The 25,674-nt window shown below is 39.2% G+C and overlaps 1 protein-coding gene across 10 annotated transcripts in view; it reads right to left on the bottom strand.

Moving 5' to 3' along the window:
- The window catches only part of SLC9A9 (solute carrier family 9 member A9), a 607,901-nt gene that overhangs the window by 220,660 nt on the left and 361,567 nt on the right, over nucleotides 1–25,674 (bottom strand). For all 10 annotated transcript variants that reach the window (XM_031448683.2, XM_064491830.1, XM_031448597.2 and 7 more), the window contains one exon: nucleotides 18,143–18,231. In XM_031448683.2, the coding sequence (XP_031304543.1) occupies nucleotides 18,143–18,231 (89 nt within the window). The remainder of the gene's footprint in view (nucleotides 1–18,142; nucleotides 18,232–25,674) is intronic.

The following is a 25,674-nucleotide window of genomic DNA, read 5'->3' on the forward strand; positions in this document are numbered from 1 at the left end:
GAAGAGGGAGTTTCTTCTCCTGTCCTCTTTACAGCCTAACTCTGTATAAAAGACAAGATATGATAAATTATGAGAAATGGTAGGAAAAACAATACCAAATGATCTAGGTAACTATCACTTAGCATATATACACAAGTCTCATTTTAATGAAGGACATCTATATTGTGGCCTAGAATGTTGCCCATGACATAGTAAGAAAAAAAAAGCATACAAAATAGTAAAGAGTAAAAGAAAAGAATCTCTTGTATCAGAAGCTACCACAAGTGCATGAGCTGACCCAGGCTGAGAGCCCAGGGTCTCCCAGGTCTCCCAGTTTCAGTGTTTGCCATCCAACCTGCCCTACTTCCCAGATGCCAAGGTTGTGTGAAGACTGACCTGGAGACATACAGGATAATTCAGCACTTGTATTCTCTCGTTTCTGGGAGGCAATGTGTTAATAATTCAAAAGTCATGGCTCTAACCCAGCAGAAGATGATTTGAAAAGGACAAACACACTGAAATCTGGAGAGGTGCAGTTAGTGAGGCTAAACGGATAGAAGCAGTCAGATATATGCCACATGCAAGACATGGCTAAGCTGACCTTTGTTATGCTACTGATGCATAGCCATGAAAAAAAAAACCCTACATTTTAAAATCTCATGTATCTTTGAATCACCTGGAGGTAGAGGTATTTTAAAAATGTATCTGAGAGAGAGAAAAATAATTCAAACAGACCACTGTAGCAAATACGCCTTTGTCAAGGAAAGGTCTTTGTAGCTAAAGTGAAATGGCATTTCTTTTTTAATGAGGTGAACATTTGTGAAGAGCTATTATGCATATTTTTCAAAAGATAATAGTGTAGATCTATCCTGTAATGCAATAAATGTCTGAGTTTAGTCCACCTAACCTATAGTCTAAAATACAATGCAATTTTTAACATAAGTATCTATGAACAAATGGAGTCATATATTGCAGGTTGAAACAACTCACAGAGCTATAGTAAAAGCTTTTTTTTTTTTATTAAAGGTTTCATATGGTAAAAACAGAGTGTAATAATTATCTTGCCCAGATTTCACTTAAAAAAACAGTTCTGTTTGTGGGAAGAAAGCCCATATTTTACACATTGAAAATTAATTCGGTTATCAGATGATACTTTGAAACTCAAGACCAGCTTATAATAATTAAAAGATAATAATGTTTTGAGATTTAAGTAAGTCTGAAAGTCAATAAAACACAAAAATGATTTTTTGGTGCTTTTAAAAAATTTGAAAATAAATTCTAAAATTATTTTTAATGATGTGCAACTTTTGTGCAATAGAGTCACAAATCAAATCATCTCTCTGTTCACCTAGTTCAAAGTCTGAAGAGGTTAAGTATGACTTTATGAAGTTGATTGACTATAAAATGTGAATTTTTTACTGGTTTTCTCAACATGGCCACCATGAAGTCTAAAGTTTCTGTGGTAATGGCTTTCTCCCGGAGCCCAGTGCATTGGGCACCTCTCTCAGAGCCCTGGAACTACTCCTCACAGGGTCAGGTAATGATGCTTTTTGGATGCAGGTGGTGGGTGTGTTTTAGCAGGCAGATCATTGGTTCACGTTAAAGATCATGGGTTCATTCAGACACCCCAGATTCTTTTGGTCCACAGAGTTTGGGTTTAACTTTAGAAAGTGGCAGCAGGGCAGAGCTGGGGGGCCAGCCACCTGCCTGAGCCCTGTGTGGTGACCAGCAAGGTAGACTTAAGTGTTTCTTTATCTACCCTAGTGGCTGCTTGGCTTGATATTTGGAAACTGGTGGAAGAGTTGGAAGGTTGGATAGTAGTATCAGAAAAACATATTTGGAGTAAACACATTCAGTTTGGCATGAGGCATTCTTTGAATTGCAACCCTTACTTAAGTTATTGAGGAACTTATGGTACAGCTAACATTTTACTTAAAAAAGAAAACAAACAAGAACTTAAAAAGCAATCACTTCTTGTGTTCTGTGTAATAAGCGGAAGCTTCTAATGCAATTTAAAATCAAAAAGAATTTTCTTTTCAAATAGAGTCTTTAGGTTGAGAGAGGCCTTTAAAAATGATAGAAAAAGTAACTCTAACCGCATAAATCATTTGAATATTTGGGTGAACAACAGAAATGAAATCAGCTCTCTTTTAAAAGCAGATCTCAAGTTTAACTCCGTAGGTTACCACTTAAGTCGTCATAATAAATAACAACCAAGAAAAACATTTAGGAAAGAATCAATCCCTTAAAAGTGCTTAAAAGTGCTGAGAAGACATGTAATATACATACTCAAGTCAGTAAAATTCAGCTACTGATGAACATAGAGACTGGAGAAAATCTTAAGACAACTCAAACCACTCGAGTTCTGTCATAGAAGTTTCTATATCACAAAATCCACTAGTACATATTGTTTCTGAACAAAAAAAATCATGTTAGAAGTAGAAACATGGAGTCAGGTTCAGTCCTATCATTTTCTGCCAATGATACCTGGGTGTTTTATTTCCATGTCCAGTTGAACATTGTCAATGAATATACAACCTTTTTTTTTTCTACACAAAAACATTGTGTAAACTGCTTGAAATTAAATACTAATATACGGTTTTATTACCATAAACCACAGGATTTTCAAAATCATAGGTTGTGATTTATTATGATGTTTTAGGTAACCTATAGGAGTTAAACTTGAGATCTGCTTTTAAAAGAGAACTGATTTCATTTCTATTGTTCACCCAAATATTCGAATGATTTATGCAATTAAAGTTACTTTTTCTACCATTTTTAAAGGCCTCCCTCAACCCAGAAATTCCATTTGAAAAGAAAATGCTTTTTCATTTTAAATTGCATCGGAAGCAATTTAAAATCAAAACAGGATTTTCTTTGACTATTTTCAAGTAGTTGAATATGTTCCTTATGGTGATATGAGCTTTTGGAGTATTTATAACTGATGATACAAATGTGTTCTTTGTGGGAGAGGGATTCAGTGAGTAGAGTAAGGTGTTCTAAGATGAAAGCTCTTGAGAATGTTAAAGAATTAAAAATTCTTAAAATAAACATGTACAATATTTGCACATGGATTATAACTTTAAACACACATTTGATTCTTCTTTACACATTTACCTCATTACATAGAAAACATTTCACTTTCTTCTGTACAGTTCTGAAAATTATCAGAGCGTGCCTTCTGAGGAATAGACACGGCACATGTTTTCCCAATTCATCCATGGGAGAGTACAGTAATTAGAATCACTGTCATTTAAGAATACCACCTCTTCAGCTGGTGAAATTAGATTTGATCTCAATACTCTCAAGAGTATTGACTCTAGGAAGATGTTATTTATTGGGGCTCCAAGTAAATTTAGGTGGAGAAAAAGTGGAGAAAAATCCTCTTTCCTAGAATTATCTATGGTATAGGATAGTATAGGTAAGTCTAGATTCATATACAGAGCCTCTACTTAGCAATTTTCCAAAAGTATTTCATGAAATTCATCCCAAACAAATTACCATATGAAAGTAAAGCTGGCAAATGAGAGTTAAGCCGTGGGATGCTTTTAAGTCCATAAGTAGAGATGGAAGAAAGGCAGCTTGGTGATGTGGGAAAAAAACTGAAGTTGGAATCTGTCCTAGTCCCATTTTCCCTACCTATGTCTATTTGTTGTACGATCCCATGTAAATTAGTTACCCTCTCTGTGTGCCAGTTTCCTCCTCAGTAAAACAGCTGCTATTAAGACCTAACTCACCAGTTGTTGTCATGAAGGTTAAATATACTAATTTTCACCAAACCGCGTTAGACAGTGACTGGAACTTTTTAGATACTCAATAAATATTAATCAAATCTGCATTCTCCCAAGTTAAAGATGAAAGAAGTGAAAATAGATAGCCCTAAATAGCTCATTATATTTGAAGTCCCATTTTTTATGTGGTATAACAGGTTTGCAGGCTGTGATTACGACAATGAATCTGTGAATCTTAAAGTGAAAACTCTATTTGTTTGCTTCAGGTAGGTGAGCAAGTCACCTATAAAGGGGCCTGCCAGTTGTTGTTTTTGATTTGTCAATGTGACTGTCTTCCCAGATTTAAGAACTGTGGAAATGCTTATCTGGGTAATGTCTCTGAAACACCCTGACTGCAAATATGAAGTATAAACATCCAAATCTGGATGGCTCTGAGCCTCCACCTACTCATACAGAATATAAAATTCCTTCCAGAGTTTCCTTGTCTCTTGAATATTTACGGGAATCCCAAAGGGGAGTTTTATGAGTGACTTCAATGTCCCCTAGGTCAAGGGTTCTCAAGTGCTGCTGTGTTTTAAATAGCTCTGCTGCCTGGGCCATCCCACCCCATACCAATTAAACCAGAATCCCTGGGGGAGGCACCAGGCACAACTCCGCGGGTGATTCCAGTGTGCAGCCTGGTGGGAGAACCAGGACCCTGAGCCCACAGTGTGCGATTCCCACCCCACATGAAGTCACTTGAACAGTTTGGCCCCTGGGCCTCTGTCTGCTGGATCATAACCCCACCTGCCTAGGGACAGGCCTTCAGTCCTTCCCTGTCCAGTGTCCTTCTAGAGTCTCAACTTTGGTCACTCATTAGAATCACTTAGATAAAGTTCAAAAAAATCCTGTAGCCCAGGCCTCACCACAGAGTAAATAAATCAGAATTCCTGGGCACAGGGCCCAGGCATCTGGGATTTGTAAGCGCTCCTTAGTGATTCTAACATGCTCCCAGGCTTGGGAATGACTGCTCTGGGGGCTTCTAGGAGGAGGGAGCAGGGGTGGCATGTGACCACGGTGTAGAACTTGCCATGCCTCAGTGCCAGCTTCCCCGTGGGTGCTCTGCTCAGCCACAGCAATGCTGCCTGCACAGACCTGCTCTGCTTTACTCCAAGGGGATGAGCAGGCGCTGCGCTCCACTCCGCCTGCGCTGCAGCTGCCAGCCACCTGCAGGTGCAGGATGGCCTCCCTCCTTGGGACACCCACTATTTTGCCTCCTGGTCGCTGCCACTTATCCATCACTCCAACTGGTAGCAGAGGCCTTCATTTTCTTGTTCCCAGTTCTTTTAGAGATGGTCCCTTAGTAGAGTTACTTGGACACCCACTTAAATTCTTCCTAGTTTACCACCCACCATTTGGGGAAAAGAGGAAGGTCCCAGCAGGGAAACAATGCTGCCTCCCTCACTCCCCTTTTTACCCATTAGTGCTATCATCTTCCAAGTGCAGGCACGACCGCAGTGGGGTGGGTTGGGAGGGCCACGTCCATCCTCACAATGTCCCACAAGAGGATGTTGACCCTCAGGCTGTACCAGATGCCTTCCAATTGATAGGAATTTGCCTCTTAAGGGTTGAATTATTCCTCTCTGTGCCTGACTTCTGTCATTAACCCTTTCCTCACACATATATCACTCTATGCCAGAATCCCAATTGGGGATAAAATTCAAGCTCCTTTTCTTGGTTGCCTGGACTTCAGGCACATAAGGAACCAGCGCTAGATGCCTGTGCTAGTGCCTGGGAACATTCTGGAGCCTTTAATAAGGTACTTTCCCCCCAGAACATAGGGAAGACCCTAAAGGAACGTTGCCTTATTCTACAGGCCTATACATCTGAGTCCTAACAACAGTCCAGCCATTACATGAAACATTCAGTAAAGCCAAGGAAACTAGAAATGTTCCCTTAAGATCAGATTACTTTTTCCCTGGAAGGTTAGATGGTCTCAAACTCTTTTGTCTCTAATATACTTGGGTGAAGCAAAAGACCCCTGTAGGCCACCTACCCCAACTTGGTATTATAAAAGCAAGCAAAAAACCAAACACAAAGGGGAAGAATGGTGGTGTTTTCCCTAAGAAGGTGGTGTAAATCATTAATTTATTTTGGGGTTGAGTATAGGCAGTGTCATAAAATTGAATCATTATGACATCAGCCTGCAAACTACCACTGGTGAACATCTGCAGAAGGGTATAAACAGTTAAGCTATGGTTCACCTTGTGGCCCTAGGAAAGACCCCCGAGGGCTGCTCATAGAAATTCTGCTGTGTCAGAACTCAGAATACTGAAACTCGGCTGGTTCCCAGCCCACGTGCTACCTGGAGCCCCTCACTGCCTGTCTGTTTCTAGCTGTCCAAGAGATGTTCTACCTCAGCCCTATGTTGTAGGTCTCTATGCTGTCATCAGAGCAGAATCTTTAGAAAGGAAAAGTGTGTCAGAGGATGACATGTGCTGAGTGAAGTATGAAGTCATTGTCCTAGAAACCCAAAATAACACTTTTTTCCAGATCTGAGTCCTGACAACCACATTTTCACAGATCTCTGGGGAAGAGAAGAGTTGTGTAAATTCAGTCACCTACAATGACTCAGAAAAGATTAGACATTCTTTCTCAACAGAAGACTTCCTTTATTTTCTATCAGGTATCTTTGCCCCTCTGATTTGTCCTTGAAATTTAATGTGAATGGAGCAAGACACAGTACAAAAAGGGAGAAGAAATATGTTTTCAAGCACAATTTTTAACAGCTTGGAACCAATGGAAGAATGTATCAGGAGTAGCTTGTTATTTGCGTGTTCACTGCTAAAGCAGGTCCATTAGAAGGGACGTTCTCTTCTCCCTCAAGAACAGAGCAGTCACTGCTGACTGCAGTCAAGTTCTTTCTCAGTGTAACCCAGAACAATTGCATTAAGCGGCTTTCCTAAACCCAAACTCTCGTTCTCATTCATTAGAGCTCCCTCTCAGGCACTTTGGAGTTCCCTATCATCTCTCCCCTGATGGGCTTCTTTGGATTTTTCAGCTGTGCCTCCAGAAGCAGTTCAACTTCTCTTTGGAGGGAACTGCATAAAAGACTCAACATTTTATTAAATCCATTCGCTGCATCTTTCAAAACCATCAAGGAAATGGCATCCTTAAATTTGGCAGTATTCTTTAACAAACACACACTCAGGCACATGTATTCAGCCTCGATGTTTTCTGTGCTGCGTCAGTAAAATTTAATTAAAATGAGTAGAAAAATTACAGTAATTTCCATTTATCATCCCAAAATGCCATTATGAGACCAAAGCCCTTCATACCTGCACCTATCAAGCAGGGTGATAAAACTATAATGGGCTATTCAAAGGGGTTATGCCATTGCCATCCTGAGAAATTTTAAGGTAATAATGAACAACCATCTGTCTTGAATGCCATCAAAGTGGGTACCAGGCCAGCTGATCTCTTAAATCCTATTCAGATAAATTTTTCCATTATGCTTTGAATCAGACTCATACATAGAAGGACATGGACTGTATGTATTTATATGTTGATACTTAAACATGAATGATGACTTTTTTTTTCCTGAAGGTGAAAGAAATGAGAGAAGAAAAGAGTGAGACAAAGGGCAGGAGTGAGAGAGGGATTGAGAGGACCATCTCTCTGAGAAGCTGAAGCTCTACAGGGTGGTGTTTTCCCTATAAATAAATTAATGATTTACAGTGCCCTCTTAGGGAAAACACAGAGTAGAGAATATAAAGCCATTATTTTGGGGGAAATGTAGTAAAAATTAAATTTTAGAAAATTCTGAATGAAGAAAGTACCCTTTCTTGGGCTTTTGAAAGATGAATAAGACAAAAATTAAGAGAAGACTCGGAATCTTGTTGGCAAGAAATGTCATGGTGAATTAATATGGGCCACAAAAGATGTTGCCTATCGGGTGACAGTCCTGACAGGTGACTCAGATACAGAGTCTTTTATTATTGGGATGAGGAAGCAGAAGAAAGCAGCAATAATGCTCAATTACTCTTAGCTACATGGAGCACTGATGAATCCTGAGGAAAGAGAAAATCAACAGCGGCAAAGTGGAATAAAATATCTGTTACAAGATAAAGAGGTGAATAGAAGATGTGATAGCATCAATACTTTGGTGGAAAAAGAAATGACATCCTTGGCTCTACCTGTTAAGGCCATGTCAGGTTTGGTGTTACGGTTGAGAAAGGAAAAGAAGAGCAAAGGGAGGAGGGTTGGTCAGCAGGGACAAGGTTACTTAGGTGCACTGTCATCTATTAAAGGGAACAGGGTAGAAGCAAAGATACCCAATGGGAGGAAGAAAATGGTAGTGATAAAAGGAGAAAGGAATGAATTAGAGAACGTGGTAGTGGAAAGGATAAACAAATCCAAATGCTGTGTCTTAAAATGATCAGTATAGTATGCAGTTAAATTAAAGAAGGGGGAAAACACACACACATCATTTTCTACAGGAAAAGTCTATAATCAAATAGATGAAAAAGACATTAAAAACAATGTGTTATGATGCACAATCCCATTCTTTAGGTAACCATGTTAACTCCTCTAAGGCTTAAAAAAATCTGACTAATACTACTATTTACCTCATGGATTTTTTATGAATATTAATTAGAATAACTTATATGAAACATATATTTATAGTACCTGGCACACTGTAGTGTTCAACAGTTGTTGTTATTAAAATTTTTGAAAATCTGGAGAGACTAGATAGTACACTAGGAAAGTAAAGTTGACTAAAGAAGTAGAAAACCTAAATATTCAACCATATAAGATATTGAAATTATTATAAAAAAATTACTTCCAAAAATGACATCAAGTTCCATGGTAGTTTTAAACTATGCCCACAATTCTCTGATACTCCTCTTTGCAAGAGGTGGAGCTTATTCTCCTCCCATTGAGTGTGGACTGGTCTAAGTGACCTGCTTCTAACAAATAGAATATGGCAGAAGTGACAATGTGTGACTTCAGAGACTAGTTAACAAAAGGCATTGCTGCATTCTTCTTGCTTTCTCTCTGTACACATGCTCTGGGGGAAAGTAACTTTGACATCATGAGGACACCCAAGCAGCCCTATGGAAGACACATGGTGAAGAACTGAGGCCTTCTGACAATGGCCATGTGAGTGAGACATCCTGGAGTGGATCCTCTAGGCTCAGTCAAGTCTTCAGACACTACACTGCTGGGCCAACAGTTTGTCTGCAACCTCATGTGAGACCCTGAGCAGGAACTACCTAGCTAAGATGATGCTCCTAGATTCTGATCCCACAAAACTATATGATATAATACAAGTTTGCTGTTTTAACTGATAAATTTGGGGATAACTTGTTATACAGCAATAGATAACTAATACATCAAAGGTTACTTTTAGAGGTGGGTACTATGTATTTTTAGCTTACAATACGTATCTCTTGAGCACTGTTCTATGTCCAGGTTGGCCCCTGGGTCAACTGATTCTATCCCTCATATCCTCAAACTTGCTTGGGCTTCAGTTTCCTTCAACAAAATTCTGGGTTTAAAAGTTTATCTCTATAGTTCCACCTTGCTTGGAACCTCTTGGATTTTATGACTTAAAACTTCCAACTGCAATTATATACTATGATAAACAAACACAGATGTGTGGTTAAAAGAGTAGCTAAAATTTAATTGAGAAGTTACAGTACAGTTATAGCTTTATCATAGAAAAAATTTACCTGAGAAATTTTCAAGGGAAAGCACATCTCATGTCTTACTTAGCTTTATTTCTCCCTGAGTCCCAGTACCTGGTGTATAGGAGATACCTAATATTGAGGTGCCTAATGGTCATTTGTGGTTCTTACTACATTGCAAGTTGGTTGTGGTGTAAGGCTTCTTAACTAGTGGTTCACAGACAATCATTCTTTCTGGGCACTGAAAGTACAGTGTGTTCTTGCCATGATGTTGGAGCTCCACTCTCATTAGCATTTAAAAGAGAACACTTATTAGCTGAACTACTAAATGTCCTTTATACAATATAATGAGTTTCATTGAAAAGAATCACCAGCTTAGCTAAGGAGAAATTTAAACACTTTGCCATCATTTATGAATTCAACCCTTCTAGGATGGTATTTTTAAAGGTACTTTGAATGAAAGGAAGAAGAAAAGTGGTAGAAATCTTGACAAAAGAAATGTAATTAGAGTTTTTAAAAAAGGCAATTCTATGCTTTATGAAGATATCTTTGATCTTACTTCTCAGAAGCCAGGGAGGCAGGGGCATTGTTGCCCACAATTTTCTCTCTCCGCTGTGCCTCAGAATAGGTAACTGGGATGGAACGTGCCTGCTTTTGTTAAAAGTGATGGAGAAAAATTACACAAAGCCATAATCAAAAATCACTGTAATGCAAATCAATAAGGCAGAGGCACACTGCAGGAAACTCACACAAGTAATGGAATTATACTTGATCTTCCTTTCAATATCTCAGGATTACCCTAGACATTTGCTTTATACATCAAACTCATTATATTTAAATTAATGCATCATATCAAAATTAAATGAAACCATTAATTAGCAAATATTGTTTCCCCTATTTTTTATCTTGGAATGTTAATGGTTACAATTCATTCATTCATTCACTTGTTAACTCAGCAAGAATTTAATGAACTCCTAAGTTCAACACAAAACCAAATGGTAAATTTCCATAAACTTTCATATAGACCACAACATCTTAAGACATTAGACAGGACAAAAGTATGTCTAGAGCTACAGAAGGTTAAGATAAATTTAGATGTTACACATGTAAGTATATATCAAAAGGAAGTGCGATGAGCAGTGAGATTGATGCCATGAGTTGATGTCATTTCCTCCATGATGCTATCTTCATTATCTTTGCAAGGCACAGATCTGATTATTATCATCATCTCCATGTCTAAAAGCCTTAAGCAAGTGTTAGTCTTATAGAATATAGTTCTTTTAAATCTGAGACACTAAAATGTCCACCTGAATTCACCTCTCCATTTTAATTTTCAACACACTCCCACAGCCTTCCCTTTCCTGCTCCACAGCCTGTACCCACAGCCCAAACACTCCTACCCACTTCCCCAAGGCAACCTGGGCCCCAGTCAGAGTGTACTACATCTTTGTTTCTGGGACTTGTCAAGCTCATTCTTAGTTTTATGCCTTGGCATACTCTTTTCTCTTTGCTTTCATTCCCCAAGAAATCTGGAAGAAAATCTCCTAATTATCCTTAGACTCATCTCCAAAACACTCAATCCATAATCAGCTTCCCATGAACTCCTTGCCTCCAGGAAGAAATGCAGTCCTCTGGTTCCCATGACACCTTGTGTATCCCTCTATGTTAACATCTGCCACATGGGATTCTTGTTTGTGCATGTGTGTGCATGCATGTATGTATATGCATGTGTCCCCTGCTACATTAGGAGCTCTTAAGGGTGAGAATCATTTCTTATTTGCCTTTGCCTCTCTGGCTTCTAGCATGGTGCCTGCCATGCAGCCATATGGTGCTTAGTCCACACTCAGTCCAAGCTTGAAATGAAGGGCTGGGAAGCCCTTCATTCAGACCCCAATACTGAGTGGTAGCAATGTAAGCTCTATATTCTCTACTCCAAGGATGCAGGCAGTACTTGAAAAACCCCATGCAATAACTCAGGAGCAGAGAATTTTTCCAGGAAGAGGTGTCCAGCCCTCAGAGAAATTTTTCACCCCAGAGTGAACCAGGGCCTTTGATGTTTGATCGCTTCATCCTTGGATTTGATTTGACAACTTATTAAAATGGTCTACCTGATGATTTGCCAACAAGAGCAATGTCTTCTCTCATCTCTATGCACTGCAGTCTGTAAACCAGCGCTCCCTGCCCAATCCTGGTCTGGAAGAGGGAACCAGATGCATATCTTGTGCTTTGTGCCAAGTCACAGAATACTAGGTTTAGAGGATGTTTCTTAAAATCCAGTCATATAGTTCAATCATTCATTTTATAAATGAGAAAACTGAAGCTCACAGGTGTTAAATTAATTATCCAAGGCCCCACAATCAGTTGTAGAGATTAAGGGGCAAACCCCAGCTTTCTGAACTTTTGGTCAAGTGTTCTTTCCACCATATCATTCAGCTTCTCCCACATTCCAGATTTCTTTTTTCTTAATTTTCTTACAAAGTCATGCACAGCACATCCAATTTGGCTCCCACTGTATTGTTTTTAATCAAAAATTTAAATCTGGATTTGCATTGCTGCTTTTCCACTTAATGGTAATAAACACTCCAAATATCATCCAGGGGGAATGGAAATAAAATAAGCATCTGGAAAGAATGTGCTGTAATGAAATGTCATTGTTTGCTCATAAATGGTAGACAAGGATCTGGTTTCTCAAAATAAATGCATTAAAATATCTATGTCCATCCCAATCTGTATTTTAGTAAAAATAAACAAACAAACAAACAAATAAAATGCACTGAAATTGTTAGACTTTCAGAGATAATAGAATTAAATATAAGATAAATGTCTAATTAGCTTAAAGTGCAACAAAGATAGCAAAACTTCATTCATCTATTTATTGAAGATTTACTGAATAAATGATGCTAAGGCCCACAATTGCTATTAATCCCATCCACTAATCAAAGAACATTATTAAGAGGCAAACTACAAAGTAAAACTACAAATTCAAAAATTCTAAGTTCAAAATTTACTTCTGCCACTCATAAGTCTGGGCAAATCCTCTAACACACAGTGTTCTATACTTTATTATTCCCATCCACATACAAAAGTACTGTTACCTCTTCCATCTTAAAAATAAAAATATTTTTCTTTTAGCCTCATTTCTCCCTCCAGCTATCATCTCACATCTCAGCTCCCCACCCTTTGAAAGACTTGTCTGCACACACAGTTTCCAACTTCTTTCTTTCTATTCTCTCTCGAAGCCATTATATTCAGGCTTTTACCTGACACTCCACCAATATGGTTCTTATCAGCGTCATCAATGACGTTCATGACCTTCATCTTACTTGACCTTTCAGCAGTATTTGGCACCATCATCGTGCTCCTTCTTGAGACATTCTCTTCATTTGATTCCCAGGACACTATATTTTCTTGATTTTCCTTCTCCCTATTGGCTACTCCCTCTCGTTCTTCTTTGCTAGTTCCTGACTTCTTACACCATTGGAGTGCCTCAAAGCCTGGTTCTTGGATCTTTTTTCTATTACTCCCTTGGAGATCTCCTCCAGTCTCATGTTTTCAATATCATTTCTACACTAATGACTTCCAAATTTATACTATTATACAATAGTATAATATAGTATTACATATTATATATAATATAATAGTATAATAAAGTATAGTAACATTTTATAGTACAATACATAACAGTATTATATATTATTCTAGTCTAGACTTCTCTCCTGAACTCCAAAATTCTATGTTTGAAACTGGCTATCAACAGCTCTGCTTTATTAACTAATACATATCTCCAGTGTAGCAAGTCAACACTTGGTTCTTGATTGTCCCTCAAACTTGCTATCTTACAGTCTTTCTCAGCTAATAAATGGCACATCTATTCTTTTAAAACTTAAATCATATCATGCCATGCCTGAACGTAAAATCCTCCAGTGTTTTCCCAGCTTGTTCAGGCTTTCCAGGACACATCCCTTGTCACTGCTCTGATATTGTCTTTCCTATTCTCCCGTGGTCCACTCCACCTTAGCCACATTGGTCACCCTGTCCCAGGATGCTGTTATTAATGTATTGTTCCCAACCTCTGGATAGCTCTGCCCCAAATACCCACATAGATCTTTTTAAAATTTCTTTCAAGAATCACCTTCTTATTGAGGCCTTCCCTGGCCACTCTGTCTCAAATAGTAACCACCCCCACCCCGAACACCAAAATAAACAAATCAACAACAACAACAACAAAAATAAAATAGCAATCTGCCTCCCCATACACACACTCCTACCTCCCTTTCTTGCTTTATTATTGGCCTTATAACTTACCACAGATGCACTATATATTTTGCTTATTTTTTTTGATTACTATAAAGCTCCTCTATTAGCAATTCTTTTTGGTTCACTCTTGTATTTCAGCACCTTGAAGAGTGGCTGGCACAAGGCAGGCTCTTAATAAATATTAGTTGAGTGAATGAAGGTTATCAGTGATAATAAGGAGAGCTACCTCTTAGGTGGAGAAATAAGGAAAAATTAAATAAGTAATTGTACATGTTAATGTACCACAGATATTAATTATTTTAATTAATCTCATATGTTCATGTGTATCTGTTGGAAGTAAATTTTAGGTGGAAACTGCAGGAAGAGAAGGAGAAATTCTAGTTCAAAGGAATAATAAAGAAGTACATGGTTTTGCAAATCAGCCTCAGGCAAGGTAGAGACAGATGATGGAAACACCCTGGAGTCTGGCCCAGATTACCGGCTCCTAAGCCTCCCACGAGGGAGGAAGCGGGTGGGAGGCAGGCTGGGATTTGTACGAGTGGAGTCATGCGGTCAGTATGCAGTCTTCAGATGGTTCAGTGAGAGCTCTAGGCTCACAGGCTGCGGTGTGCTGATGTCCATCTCTAGCAGTTCTCAGTTTCTAGGGCAAGAGTCATGGCTTATAGTATCTGTCTTCTCTAGGGCTATATGTGCACACCCTAAAGTAAGCAAACCGCTCCAAGTCCAGGGAAAGGGACTGCTGCATATATGCTCATGTACCTGTCACTAGAGTGCTTTCCTATGAAAATATAAATCCTTATGGTAGGTAGCAGCTCCAGGGTGTGTTTATTATTCTGCTTTGTGCCTAACACACAGTGATGTTACATGTTTCTTCATGAGCTGGAGTGAAAATTAATTTACCTTTATCTAGATGGTCATTATCAGTTACAAAACATATTTTAAAGTAAAAATGCAATTTTAAAAGGCACTCTGATTCTTAAAGCTATACAGGATATATTAATTCTCAAAGGTCTTTGTATTCAGATGTAGCTATTTGATTAGCTGCTATAGGCATAGTCCATGAATAAAATTCCTCTGTAAATCATATCACCTAAGGATTTTATAACACAAAGTTGATTTTCTTAGATTTTCCTTAGACTTCACTAACTGACTTCCTTTACATCCCATTAAACAGTCCTGGGGATGGAGGCAAAGAGGCTACTTCTCCCACTGACAATGAACAACTCAGGGAGATGCAGAGGGAGATAACGTATTCTGTAACCATGTGTCACCATATAATACTTTCTAAACCTTTTCCAGTTTCAGAGAGGAAATAGCCACAATCTTAATACCTGCCTCAGCTTATCTTTACAATTTGTAATTGGTTTCCCACATGGAGTTTAAACTTTGCCTGCTACATTCGTGCAGATGTGGCCAAGGACTTCTGATCTGTGAAGTTAATTAAAGGTCTTAATCTCATTTTTTTTACAATGAGATCAGACTGTATATACCAGAGTGAGGAATATGTGAGTAGATGTGTATATATATATATATATGTATGTATGTATATATACACACATGTATAAATATGCACATATGCCACATATGGCTATATTGAGAGAAAAAAATAAATAGAAAATGAGAGATCTTGAAAGAAAAGAAGTGAGGAAGGGAAGGGAATTAGCACTCATTAAGTGCCTACGATGAACCAGGCACCAAGGAAAGAAGGCGACGGGGGGTACAAAGATGGAGGGATGCAATTATCCGGATGTTAAAAAATGAACTTGTAAAAATCTCCTTCCCTAAGGGAGACTACTGTAAAAATGGATGCTGGCAGCCCATCAGGGAGTGCTTGTCAAGCCATTCAGAGGAGAACAGAACGCTGTGGGGCACTGATTTTGGCTTTGTCTCCCCTAGGTGCTAGGCTGCTGTCTCGCCATGAGATGCGTTATCTTTGAAGTTCTGCCGAGAAGTCTAGATAGCATGACTTAAAAGTGTAAGTCCCTCAACAGAGTTCAGCTTCCAAGAATACAAATGCTCAGAGAACTACATGAGGTCAGGGAAAACCAGCTCAAGATATTTTCCTTTAAACTCTAGAGAATGCTAGTTGTCACCATAATTAAAAGGATCTTAGAAGACTATACTGGCGGTTTCTAGATATTAGTATCAATTATTTGTTCATTTTTTAAAAAAATCGGGGGTCCTTAAAATTTCTGTAATTGCATTTTCTGAGTCCTCTGGTGGGCAAAGGGTAAGGGTGACCTTGAAGAGTCCCTGGGTAGGTGGGAGGCGAGGTCAGGTCCAGCTGAGCTTGGGACATGACCAAGAGAGAGGGATGAAAACAATGACCATTTTAGAGAATTTTAAGGTAAGTCTTCAAAAATCGTTTACGCATTCCTAGCCAATTACAGGTTTGCTTAGCTATCACTTCGGCTTTTGCCACTGCCACTGCCCCAGTATCACATCAGATGTCCTCAACATCATTGGGCTCATTATAAGGAGCCTCTCTACCTCCATTTGCACTTTGGGATAGATTACAATCATTTGGTCCAATTCTTCATCATTTTCTATATCCATGTTCCTTGTCATATAACTTTACAGTGCTCTCCCACTGTGGGCTGGTGACCTGTTCAGTCTCTTGACCTTGGGCTCAGCCATGTGATTTTTTTTGCCTGTAGAATGTTTAGGAAATGTGATGCAAGCAGAGGCTTGAAGTGAACTTGCACAGTGGGCTTGTTCTTTTGCCAGGAGAAGAATGACAGACACATGGCACTGGCTACGGTGCTCCAGCCAAGCCTACCCTAGAATAGAGCCCCACCAAACCCCCAGACAGTGAATCAGCCCAGTAGAGACAAGTAGAGCCACACAGATCAACCTGGATTAAAAGAGCTGAACCCTGCAGATGCATGATAAATAAATATTGTTGGATGCCACTGGGGTTGCTTGTTACATAGCAAAAGCTAACTATACAGGTGCCATTTGAATCATGCTCTTCTTGTCTGCCAGAGTGATATCTAAAGTGGAACTTCAATTATCCTAAAATTATTCTACTTAAGACCCTCCAGTGACTTCCTGTTATGGGCTGAATGATGCCCTCCCAAATTCATGTGTTGGATTCCTAACCCCTAGTACCTCAGAATCTGAACTGTATCTGGAAATAGGGTCATTGAAAATGTAATTAGTTAAGTTGAATATTATTCAACTATTCTAATATGACTGATATCTTTATCAAAAGTGGAAATTTGGAGACAGGCATGCTCATGGGATAAATACTGTGTGAATGTGAAGGAAGAGATTAGGAATGATATATCTAGAAGTCAAAGAACACAAAGATTGCCAGAAAAACACCAGAGGCTAAGAAAGAGGAATAGAACAGATTCTCCCTCAGTGCCCTCAGAGGGAACTAATCCTGCCTGTACCTTGATCTCAGACTTCTAGCCTCCAGCAGTCTGAGACAATAAGTTTATTTGTTTCAGCTCCTCCCCATTTACCTTTAGGATAAAGTCTAAACTTCTTCACAAGGTTTGGAAGTCTGTTCATGATCTGGTCGCTGGGTATGTGTGTGGTCTCATCCCTCACTGTATTCCACTAGCTTCAGCCCAACCTCATTCACTAGCCACATAGAGCTATTTAAAGTGCTCCAATCATCTGCCTCAGAGCTTTTGTCCATGCTACAACCTTGGCCTTGAATGCCCTTCTTGCCACCTTCTCATCCCCCAATGAATCCCACATCTTTATCTAATTAATTTCTATGTGTATTTCAAGCTCCAGATCGGGCTATCAGCTCTGGAAACTTTCTCCTCACCTTCCCAGTCCTAACCATGAGTGGAGGCCCTGCTGAATTCTCCCAGAACAATCTGTACAGATACTTCCATCACAGTACTTATCACACTGTGGATAATTAATTGTTCATTGCATGTCTTTATCAACAGATTTGATAATGACCCACTTAAAGGTATCTGCCTTTTTATTCCTAGTCCCTAGCACAGTGCTTGGCACAGAGTGGCTATGCAGCAAATGTTTGTGGAAGGAATCTGTGAGTGTTTATGTGCAAATATTGAAACAGATGTGTTCTTGAGAGATACATCCTGCTTGTGTGACAACTGGCAGTTGAGTTTACTTGGAAGCGAAAGCACCCAATTAAAAACCAAACATCACTTGCTTATTCTTCTCCATTTCCTTCTCTCTATGTAACTACCCAATCGCACACGCTTTATAATGCTTTTAGATGTAAGTGACTGTGAGTTATTACCAACAGTGAGCCTTTCATCTTCAAGACTGACAGTCTACGGTCCACATTTCTCAGGAGGGAGAGACTATTATAACTATGTTTTTGCTTACCAAGAGAATTGTTAATAGTTATCCTGAAGGAAAAAAAAAATCTATAAATATCTAATCTATAATGAAGCCTTAAGCTTTTTTTTCTTCCTTTACTAATGAAATTCTTCCCGAGTGCATTGCCAGAATTGCTACATAACCATTACACTGAGAAAAGAGACAAAGCCTGTAGTGAGCTTTCTCTTTTACCTGTTTAGTCCTGGTTTTGGAATCCAGCGACAGATTGTTGTACGTATAATGTGCCTGTGTGACTCCACAGAAGAGAACGGCGACTATCCCTGAAATTTAAAAACATACCAGTTAAAAACAATTTTCTTTCTCATCTAAGTCAAAGGGTAGTACTATCCCAGCTAGAAAATGGAGTTGATGTCAGTAGAGTTAAAATTGCTAATAATTATGATATTGAAACCCAGGTAAACCTTGCTACTTGCTTTAAACATGGAGCTTGTAGGCTTAAAGCTAAAGAAAAGCATTAAGGAATAGATTCTTCCCAGGGATAAACGATAGTCTGATCATGAGTTGGGAAATTTATACTTGGAAACTCATAAACAAAAGACTGTACAGTCAACTCCAGGCCTCTCCTAGCCAGTGCCAACTACTTTGCTGTATTTTATAGGAAATGCTGGCATATTTGCTTAGACATTTGCTTTCCACTGTGTGCCTTAAGGAGACTGAAGAAGTTTCTCTCATACTGTAATTTAATATTAAAAACCGTAAGTCATAACCCTAAGACAACTACAAGGGTTCTGTTGCCTCTGCCAATGCTCCTACTTTCCAAGCACAGACACAGGTCCTCGTTTGCCCCTTGCCTCCTTGGCAAAGCTGGGGGCTTTGTCTTTCTGCTGCTGACTAATCTCATGAACACATCCAAGGCACACACTCCTTGAAGATAAGCTCATCTGTTCTTGTGTGCTTCCTACCCACAGTGGCCCTCCGCTGCTTCCTGGCTGGTTGCACGATTTATTTTTTAAGCCATCATTATACCCAGCTTTAAACACTACGTGAAGCCACACATACGCTAGATGCTGCCTGGGAACAGAGGAGTAGCAACCATGGGACAAATGTGTTATTTGTCCCCGGGCTCTGTTATTCTATGTGTTATTGCCCTGAGCTGGGGTGGGGAAGTGGTGGGGGCTGCATTCTACTTTGAATTAAAGATTTGATTAATTATGGGAAATTGGGCATGAAGGAGGGCTTTGGGAAAAACACTAGATGTAAGTATTCCTCAACTCAAACCAAGGGGATTGAACTGAATTTTAAGCAGCAGAATCTTCCAACTAAAAACACTCATAAATTAAATGCTGATGATTCTTAAGAGTATAGAACTACATGAACTGAATATTGACATTTCAAATGTATCTGCAATAGAGAATTTAAAGAACCAAGCATATTTTTAACATGCAGACTGTATGCTTCTATCTATATGTTTGTTATTTTGAGGGTTGGCTTTGGATAAAATATTGCTAAGATGTATTTATCTAATATAAGTGCATAGATATTTTTATCATTTATTTCCTCTTAATATTATGTTTCAAAATTTTAGGCAAAAAGAATAAAAACAGCTAGGAAATTTTGCAAAGAATATATATGTAGTAAGCATTTATACAGATTTTTTGGGCTAACTTCTCAGCTTTTTAGCCTGTCTTCAGAAATTCTAAGGAAAAAAATGCTTGTGAAATATTATATTTCACTCTTCACAGAATTTCTATTAAAAAACAACCAGTAACAGGAAAACTTTTAGGGTACCGAAGCACGTCAAGTATTTTGAGGAACTGGGAGGATTGCCATGAATGTTGTTTTGGTATCAAATATTTTTCTTTCTTTATTTAAAAATGTTATTTGTCTATTTCTGCCGATTGCACAGTCTGTTGGAGGTTTTTTCACAAGAGCTTTAGCTGACCTCCTACTGTTGCGGAAATGTTTTGACTATGTATTGATCTGTGGAGAAGTAGTGAATAAAAAGGGAGAGGGGTGTGAACAGTGCACAAATGCATTCTGAGAAGAAGAACAGGTAACAAAGGATTGTTATAAAGGATAGGTAAGTGGCCTAAGATTGGCTGAATGTCTATTGTGAACAAAGAACACATTAGTTTTATTTACACCACCTTATTTCATTGTTTTATTATCTCACAGCAGGCTTCCACTATTGATCAGCCCCTCCCACTATCTTCCCCTTCTCAGTAATGGCATATCTATTTTTCCTGCTGCCCAAGCCAAAACTCTGGGAACACCCTTTTTTCTCTCCTCTCTCTGTACATCAGCAATTTTGTTGACTTGTCCTTCAAAACTTATCTGAAACCTTCTCAACACCTCCACCCTAACACTCTTTTTCAAGCCACCTTCTTTTTTTGCCTGGAATGACAGCAACAGCTTCCTAATTGGTTCCACCCCCACCCACCCCTTTTCCACTGCTGCCCCTGGGGCCCAGTTTATCTTCTACCTAGCAATACTGGTTCTTTTAAGACAATTCAGATCATGTCAGTCCTCTGCTCCCAGCTCTGTAATAGATCCCCATGACTAAAAGGCTCTGCAGAACCTAGATCTAGACCTAGATCCCTCCTCCCCTCTCCACAGCTCTCTGACCTCCTCTCCTACCGTGCTCCCTGCTTCCTGCTCCCTGCTCCCACTGCAGGGCCCTTGCATGTCTGGTTCCCACTGCTTGGAAAGTTCTTCTCCAAACATCTATATGGTTCCCTCCTTTCCTTAAGATGTCACATTGTCAGACAGGCCTTTGCTATATACTCTACAAAAATAATCTCTCTCATCATTCTCTACTCGCCTACAATAATCTATTTTTTTAATATTATTTACTGCCACCTAACATTTTATATATTTATAGGTTTATTTTCTGCCTTCCTGCACTGCAATGGAAACTCATCGAGTGCACAGTGATTCACTGGTCCCCAACCATTAGAGCAATGCCAGGCACATGGTAGGCCCTCCACATATTTGTTGAATAAATGAACAGTCCTATCCCCATGTAACGAGAAACTAAAGTAATTTACTCAAGGTCACCTTGAAGGTGACAGAGCTGAGATTCGAAATTCCACAGACTCCCTGTGCTTTTCTCCCTGTATTAGACCATCCGTGAATGTTTAGGGTAATCTTAGCTTATCTAAAAATGTCATTTCTGATGTCCCAGGGAAAAAGTCAGAGATTTGAAGACGAATATTATACATGTGATCTGCCTGGATGTCTCCTTTGAGGATATTTTCCCCAGTAGCTCCACTGGTTTTTGTTTCCTTGCTTCTGTTAGAACACTAACAAAGTTTCTGCTAATATTTTTTGAGTTTTGTGTACAGATAAGTCACACAAGCAACAAACAATGAAGAGGGTGCCTATGTGACCAGAGTCTTAGTGTTGTAATTAAAATAAAACAACTAAGTAGATCCGACCCTTAGTATCAGTATACACAATCATAATTCTATAGCTTGGTAATTAATCAACTCACACATATTAACTATAATTAGTATGACTTTTACAAGCCAAAACACATTTTGAAAATGTCTCACCTAAATACATCTATTACCTATAAAATTCTTTGCCATCTAAACAGATTTAGAGTTAGCAGTTTTCTACCTTACAAAAGTGCATTTTAATTGCCATTATATTTGTGCATACCTGCTAGCCTGAGCCATACCACTGTAAAGGAGGGCCCTAGACAACCTCTTACATGCTCTGGGTCTCAGATTCTCAGGTGTAAAAAGGTGGGGGAGGAGGACCAAGTGTTCTTTGGGTCAGTTGGCAAACTACAGTGTCTCAGCGCATGTGTTGGCTCTGTGTTTCTGGGGTCGGGCTTCGCAGACCGCATCTTCCTTTGCTGGAGCCAGCTAGGATCTGTCAGTACGGAGCCCCTGAGGGAGACCAGGATGCAGGAGAGGAGAGAAGGCGTTGCTTCTCCCTGGTTGCCTGCTGTTCCTCTCGGCTGCATCTCAGCAATGGTTCTTGACCATAGCTTTAGCAGTTGGTCCCAGGCTTGTTTTCTGTTTTTTAGCTTCACTCTGGATTAGCCTCCTGGGACCCCCTCAGAGAAAGTAGCAGCAGCCAGGCACTGTCCTCAGAGGTCTGGTTCCCAGCTCAGAGGTTCCTTCTAAGAAGCTTCTAGATTCTCTTTCCTTTGCTCCTCCAGTCCTAGGGTTCACACTTGCTTCCTGCAATTACTACCTCTGTGTTGCCTCAGTGCCCGCTTTTTACTTTGGCAGCTCTCTACCACCTAGGTATCCAATTTCCTGCGTTAAACCCTGTCGACAACCAGCTGGTTCCTCTCTTCCTGACAGAAACCTGACCAGCAGTCTCTTGTGGTCCTTTTGCATTCTAAACTTTCAGGTTCTCTGAAAACATCGAAGCTGTGTTATCAGAAAATAAGATTCAGCCTGTATTCTCTTATTATAACTGGGACCATGGAAGATGCCAATGTCAACTAAGACACCATGCCAAGTCCCAGAGGACTGGACTCAGGCTCATTTCAATCCTACCTATGGCTGAAATTCATATTTTTAAAAAGTGATGTGAGTTTGAGCCACTAGATTGGAACAAGTGGCTTGGGGAGAGGAGTAAGTTAGGCGTAGATCTATTAAAGAGGGGTGGCCCAGACTCCGACCTGTGTCTTCTGATTCCCAATCACAGGATTTTTCCAAAATGTGAGAACAATCCTACAGTGGGGTGGCTGCCCTGAAGTGTGAAAATTTCGATATAATGGGAAATGTTTGGGCTGAATAATCATCTGTCAGAGGTGTTATAGAAATAAATTTTTTCATAAAGTAGAAATTTAAATATCCTCCAGTTCTATGGGTCTACCATTTTCCTATATATTATTTTATTAATTCACTAGGATTAACATCTCAATTTAGTTGTTGTTTTTTTTTAAGTTCAGGACAAAGTAATAATAGTGGCTCCAAATGAAACCTATAGACCTTTTGAATAAAAGCAGCCTGACTTTCTCAAAAAGTGAAGACAAGATAAACTTAGAGACTTTCAAATATTCTTTCAATTTTAGATAGACAACCTTTCTAAAGTAAAATTTTAAAACATATCATTACCATACCCTCAAATCATAAAAACTTAATTTTTTCAAGTAAGCTAGAAGGTTTAAAGATGAACTCAGGAAATCTCCTCTGTGCAGAAAATGTGGTAAATCTGTAGACCACAAACTTTCAGGTCAAAGGGCATTGAAAATGGTGAATTCTGATGTCTGTGCTCAGGTGCCAGACACAGCTCACCTCAGAGGAACCCACTTCCTTTCTTTTTCCTTACCGCTGCTTCTCACCCCTCTGTCTCGCTTGTCACTCGCAGACTGTGCTTGATTTACAGTTTATCTTGTCATCCTCATGCATCAGAAACCACCTGACCCCACTGGAAGCTCAGCTGTGGCCCAAGAATCTGCATTAGGCAAGAGAGGTTTCTGAACTCCACCTCATGCCTTTGGAAATTACTAAACATTCAAGCCACCTGGTAATCTTGTTAAATGCAGATTCTGCTTCAGTAGGTTTCGTATAAAGCCCACGATTCTGCATTTATACTACCAAGGACGCCCATGCTACTAGTTCTAGGATCCCACTTTGAGATGTGAATCTCTGACCGACACTTTGGTATTAAGTCTCAACTCCCCTTTGCAATGGCTTGGCCTTGATCTTGTATGGTCTTAAAAAAGAGATTTTTGCTTTATTCTTGCCTTTTAGCATCTTGGGACAATTAGAAGACAGCTCCAAAGAAGCAACACGTTTTTAATTACCTTTTTTTCTCAGTTCATAAGCAACTTTTGATAACTAAATCATTATTTGTTGCCTTCTCTTCCACATTAACTCCCACATCAAGGAAGAGCAAGTGAAAATGTGCTCCTCCCTCCTAGAAATCCAAACCTAGGCAATTCTCAGTATACTATAGTTAAGGTACCATATTTTTGCACGTTAGCTAGGGTACCTGCTATTCCTCCACTCAGATGTTACTATCTACTGAGGTCATTCCATGAGGAAAGCATACATTATGGCTATGGGGAATGCAAGGATGAATAAACCCAGTCCTAGATCTCAAGCAGTTTTATGTCTCCTACCAGAGACCACGTGCATACAGAGACACCTAATAGGAGGCAGAATGCAGTAGGTGATAAGAACATAGGAATTCTGAGAGGGAGTGATTTCTTTTGGACTGGGGAAGGTGGGAGAGAGATGAGAAACTTTTCCTAAAGGATGCAGAGGCATTTAGGTCTTGAAAAATAAGAAGAATTTGGAGGTGCAAGGTCAGGGGTAGGGAATTCAATCTGAGTGAAGGGAGTGAGGTAGGAGACTGAGGGGCATGTTTGAGGAACGTGCAGTTTACCAGCATATTTTGGGTTTTAATCCATTATAGGTTAGGGAATAAACACACATTGAATCAACTAATTACATTTTTTCTAAATACAAAACTTAGAAGAAACAATGAATATGATCCATGTTTAAATAGTCTAATTATTATAAGTATGAAGGTATTTCTCTTACATGTTAAATTAGTTCTAGTATCCATAAAATAAAACTATGAAACAAATAGTACGTCTGTCTTCTGCTGTTAAAACATTACTTCATTTTCTTTCCCAGCAGAAGTAAAATCTGATCATTCTGCTTCTACCTCTTCCGCAAAAGCAAGCAGTCATTAAATGCAACTACTAGGCTGCACGTCTAAGGTCTTGGTTTCAGGTTGTATTTATGGGGTCCTGTGGCAATGACAAATGGAACCAAATACATATATCCGGTCCACAGGGAGTGGAGCATGCTCAAAAATAGCTGAGAACTAAAATAAATTAGGAGCTCTGAAAGAAATCAAGAAGTGGCCTAGAGAAAATAATAATAAGAGTTTCTGACTCACATGTGTGCTCAAAATTGCCTTTCAGTTTGCACAGCAAGCTTTCAGGGGTGAGCAACATCCCTGAAGGGCTGTCTGCAAGGACTCACTTATGCAATTTTGAACGAGAACTAAAACCAACACTTTATGACACTAACTAAAAGAGCTGTTTGAGAAACCACAAAGAGGTACACAGTTAAATTCAAATTAGTTGGCAAGCAAAGTAGTTTAGGAAACAACATGAGGTGGTCCATAATTCTTTGGGAAGAATAATGATTCTGCTAGCCAGTAAATTCTTTCCAGAGAATCAATTTTGAGAGGACAATTAACTCTTTTTGGTTACCAGAGAACCATTTATACTGTTCTCTGTGATTTCTGTTTCTGGACCCTCTCAGAGAGCTCTTGTGTTACTAAATATTGTATAGGTATATGTATAAACATGTGTACATGATTTCACGGCTCACTGTGTGGTTCTAAATTATATAAAAAACTGTACTACAATGGGTGCCAGGAGACCTGGTATCTATCTGGTCATAGTTCAGACACTTAGCTAGTTGAATGACTAGTGCAATTTAAATTCATTGCCTGGCCCTCTGTTTTCTTCTCAATGAATTGAAGAAGATGGTCTGCATTAGTGTTCTTTAAATTGGAGTATACAAGAAAATCCACCGAAGGGTGGAAGAAAATATAAGAACCTCATAATTTTTAATTAGAATTTTTGTGTATTTTAAAGTATATAAGTACCCTTGTGGGCAAAAAATTATGCTACATGCAGATAAATGCGTGACAGAACTATTTTATTTTTTCCAACAAGGGTCAAGAAACTGGCAAATACTGCTCAATGATCTCTAAGCACCTCCCCATTTTAAATGTGATCTGAATGGTTGTTTTTACATTTGCTCCAAGGT

The sequence above is a fragment of the Camelus dromedarius genome, chromosome 2, assembly GCF_036321535.1.
Source record: "Camelus dromedarius isolate mCamDro1 chromosome 2, mCamDro1.pat, whole genome shotgun sequence".
In the NCBI taxonomy this organism is placed as follows: domain Eukaryota; kingdom Metazoa; phylum Chordata; class Mammalia; order Artiodactyla; family Camelidae; genus Camelus; species Camelus dromedarius.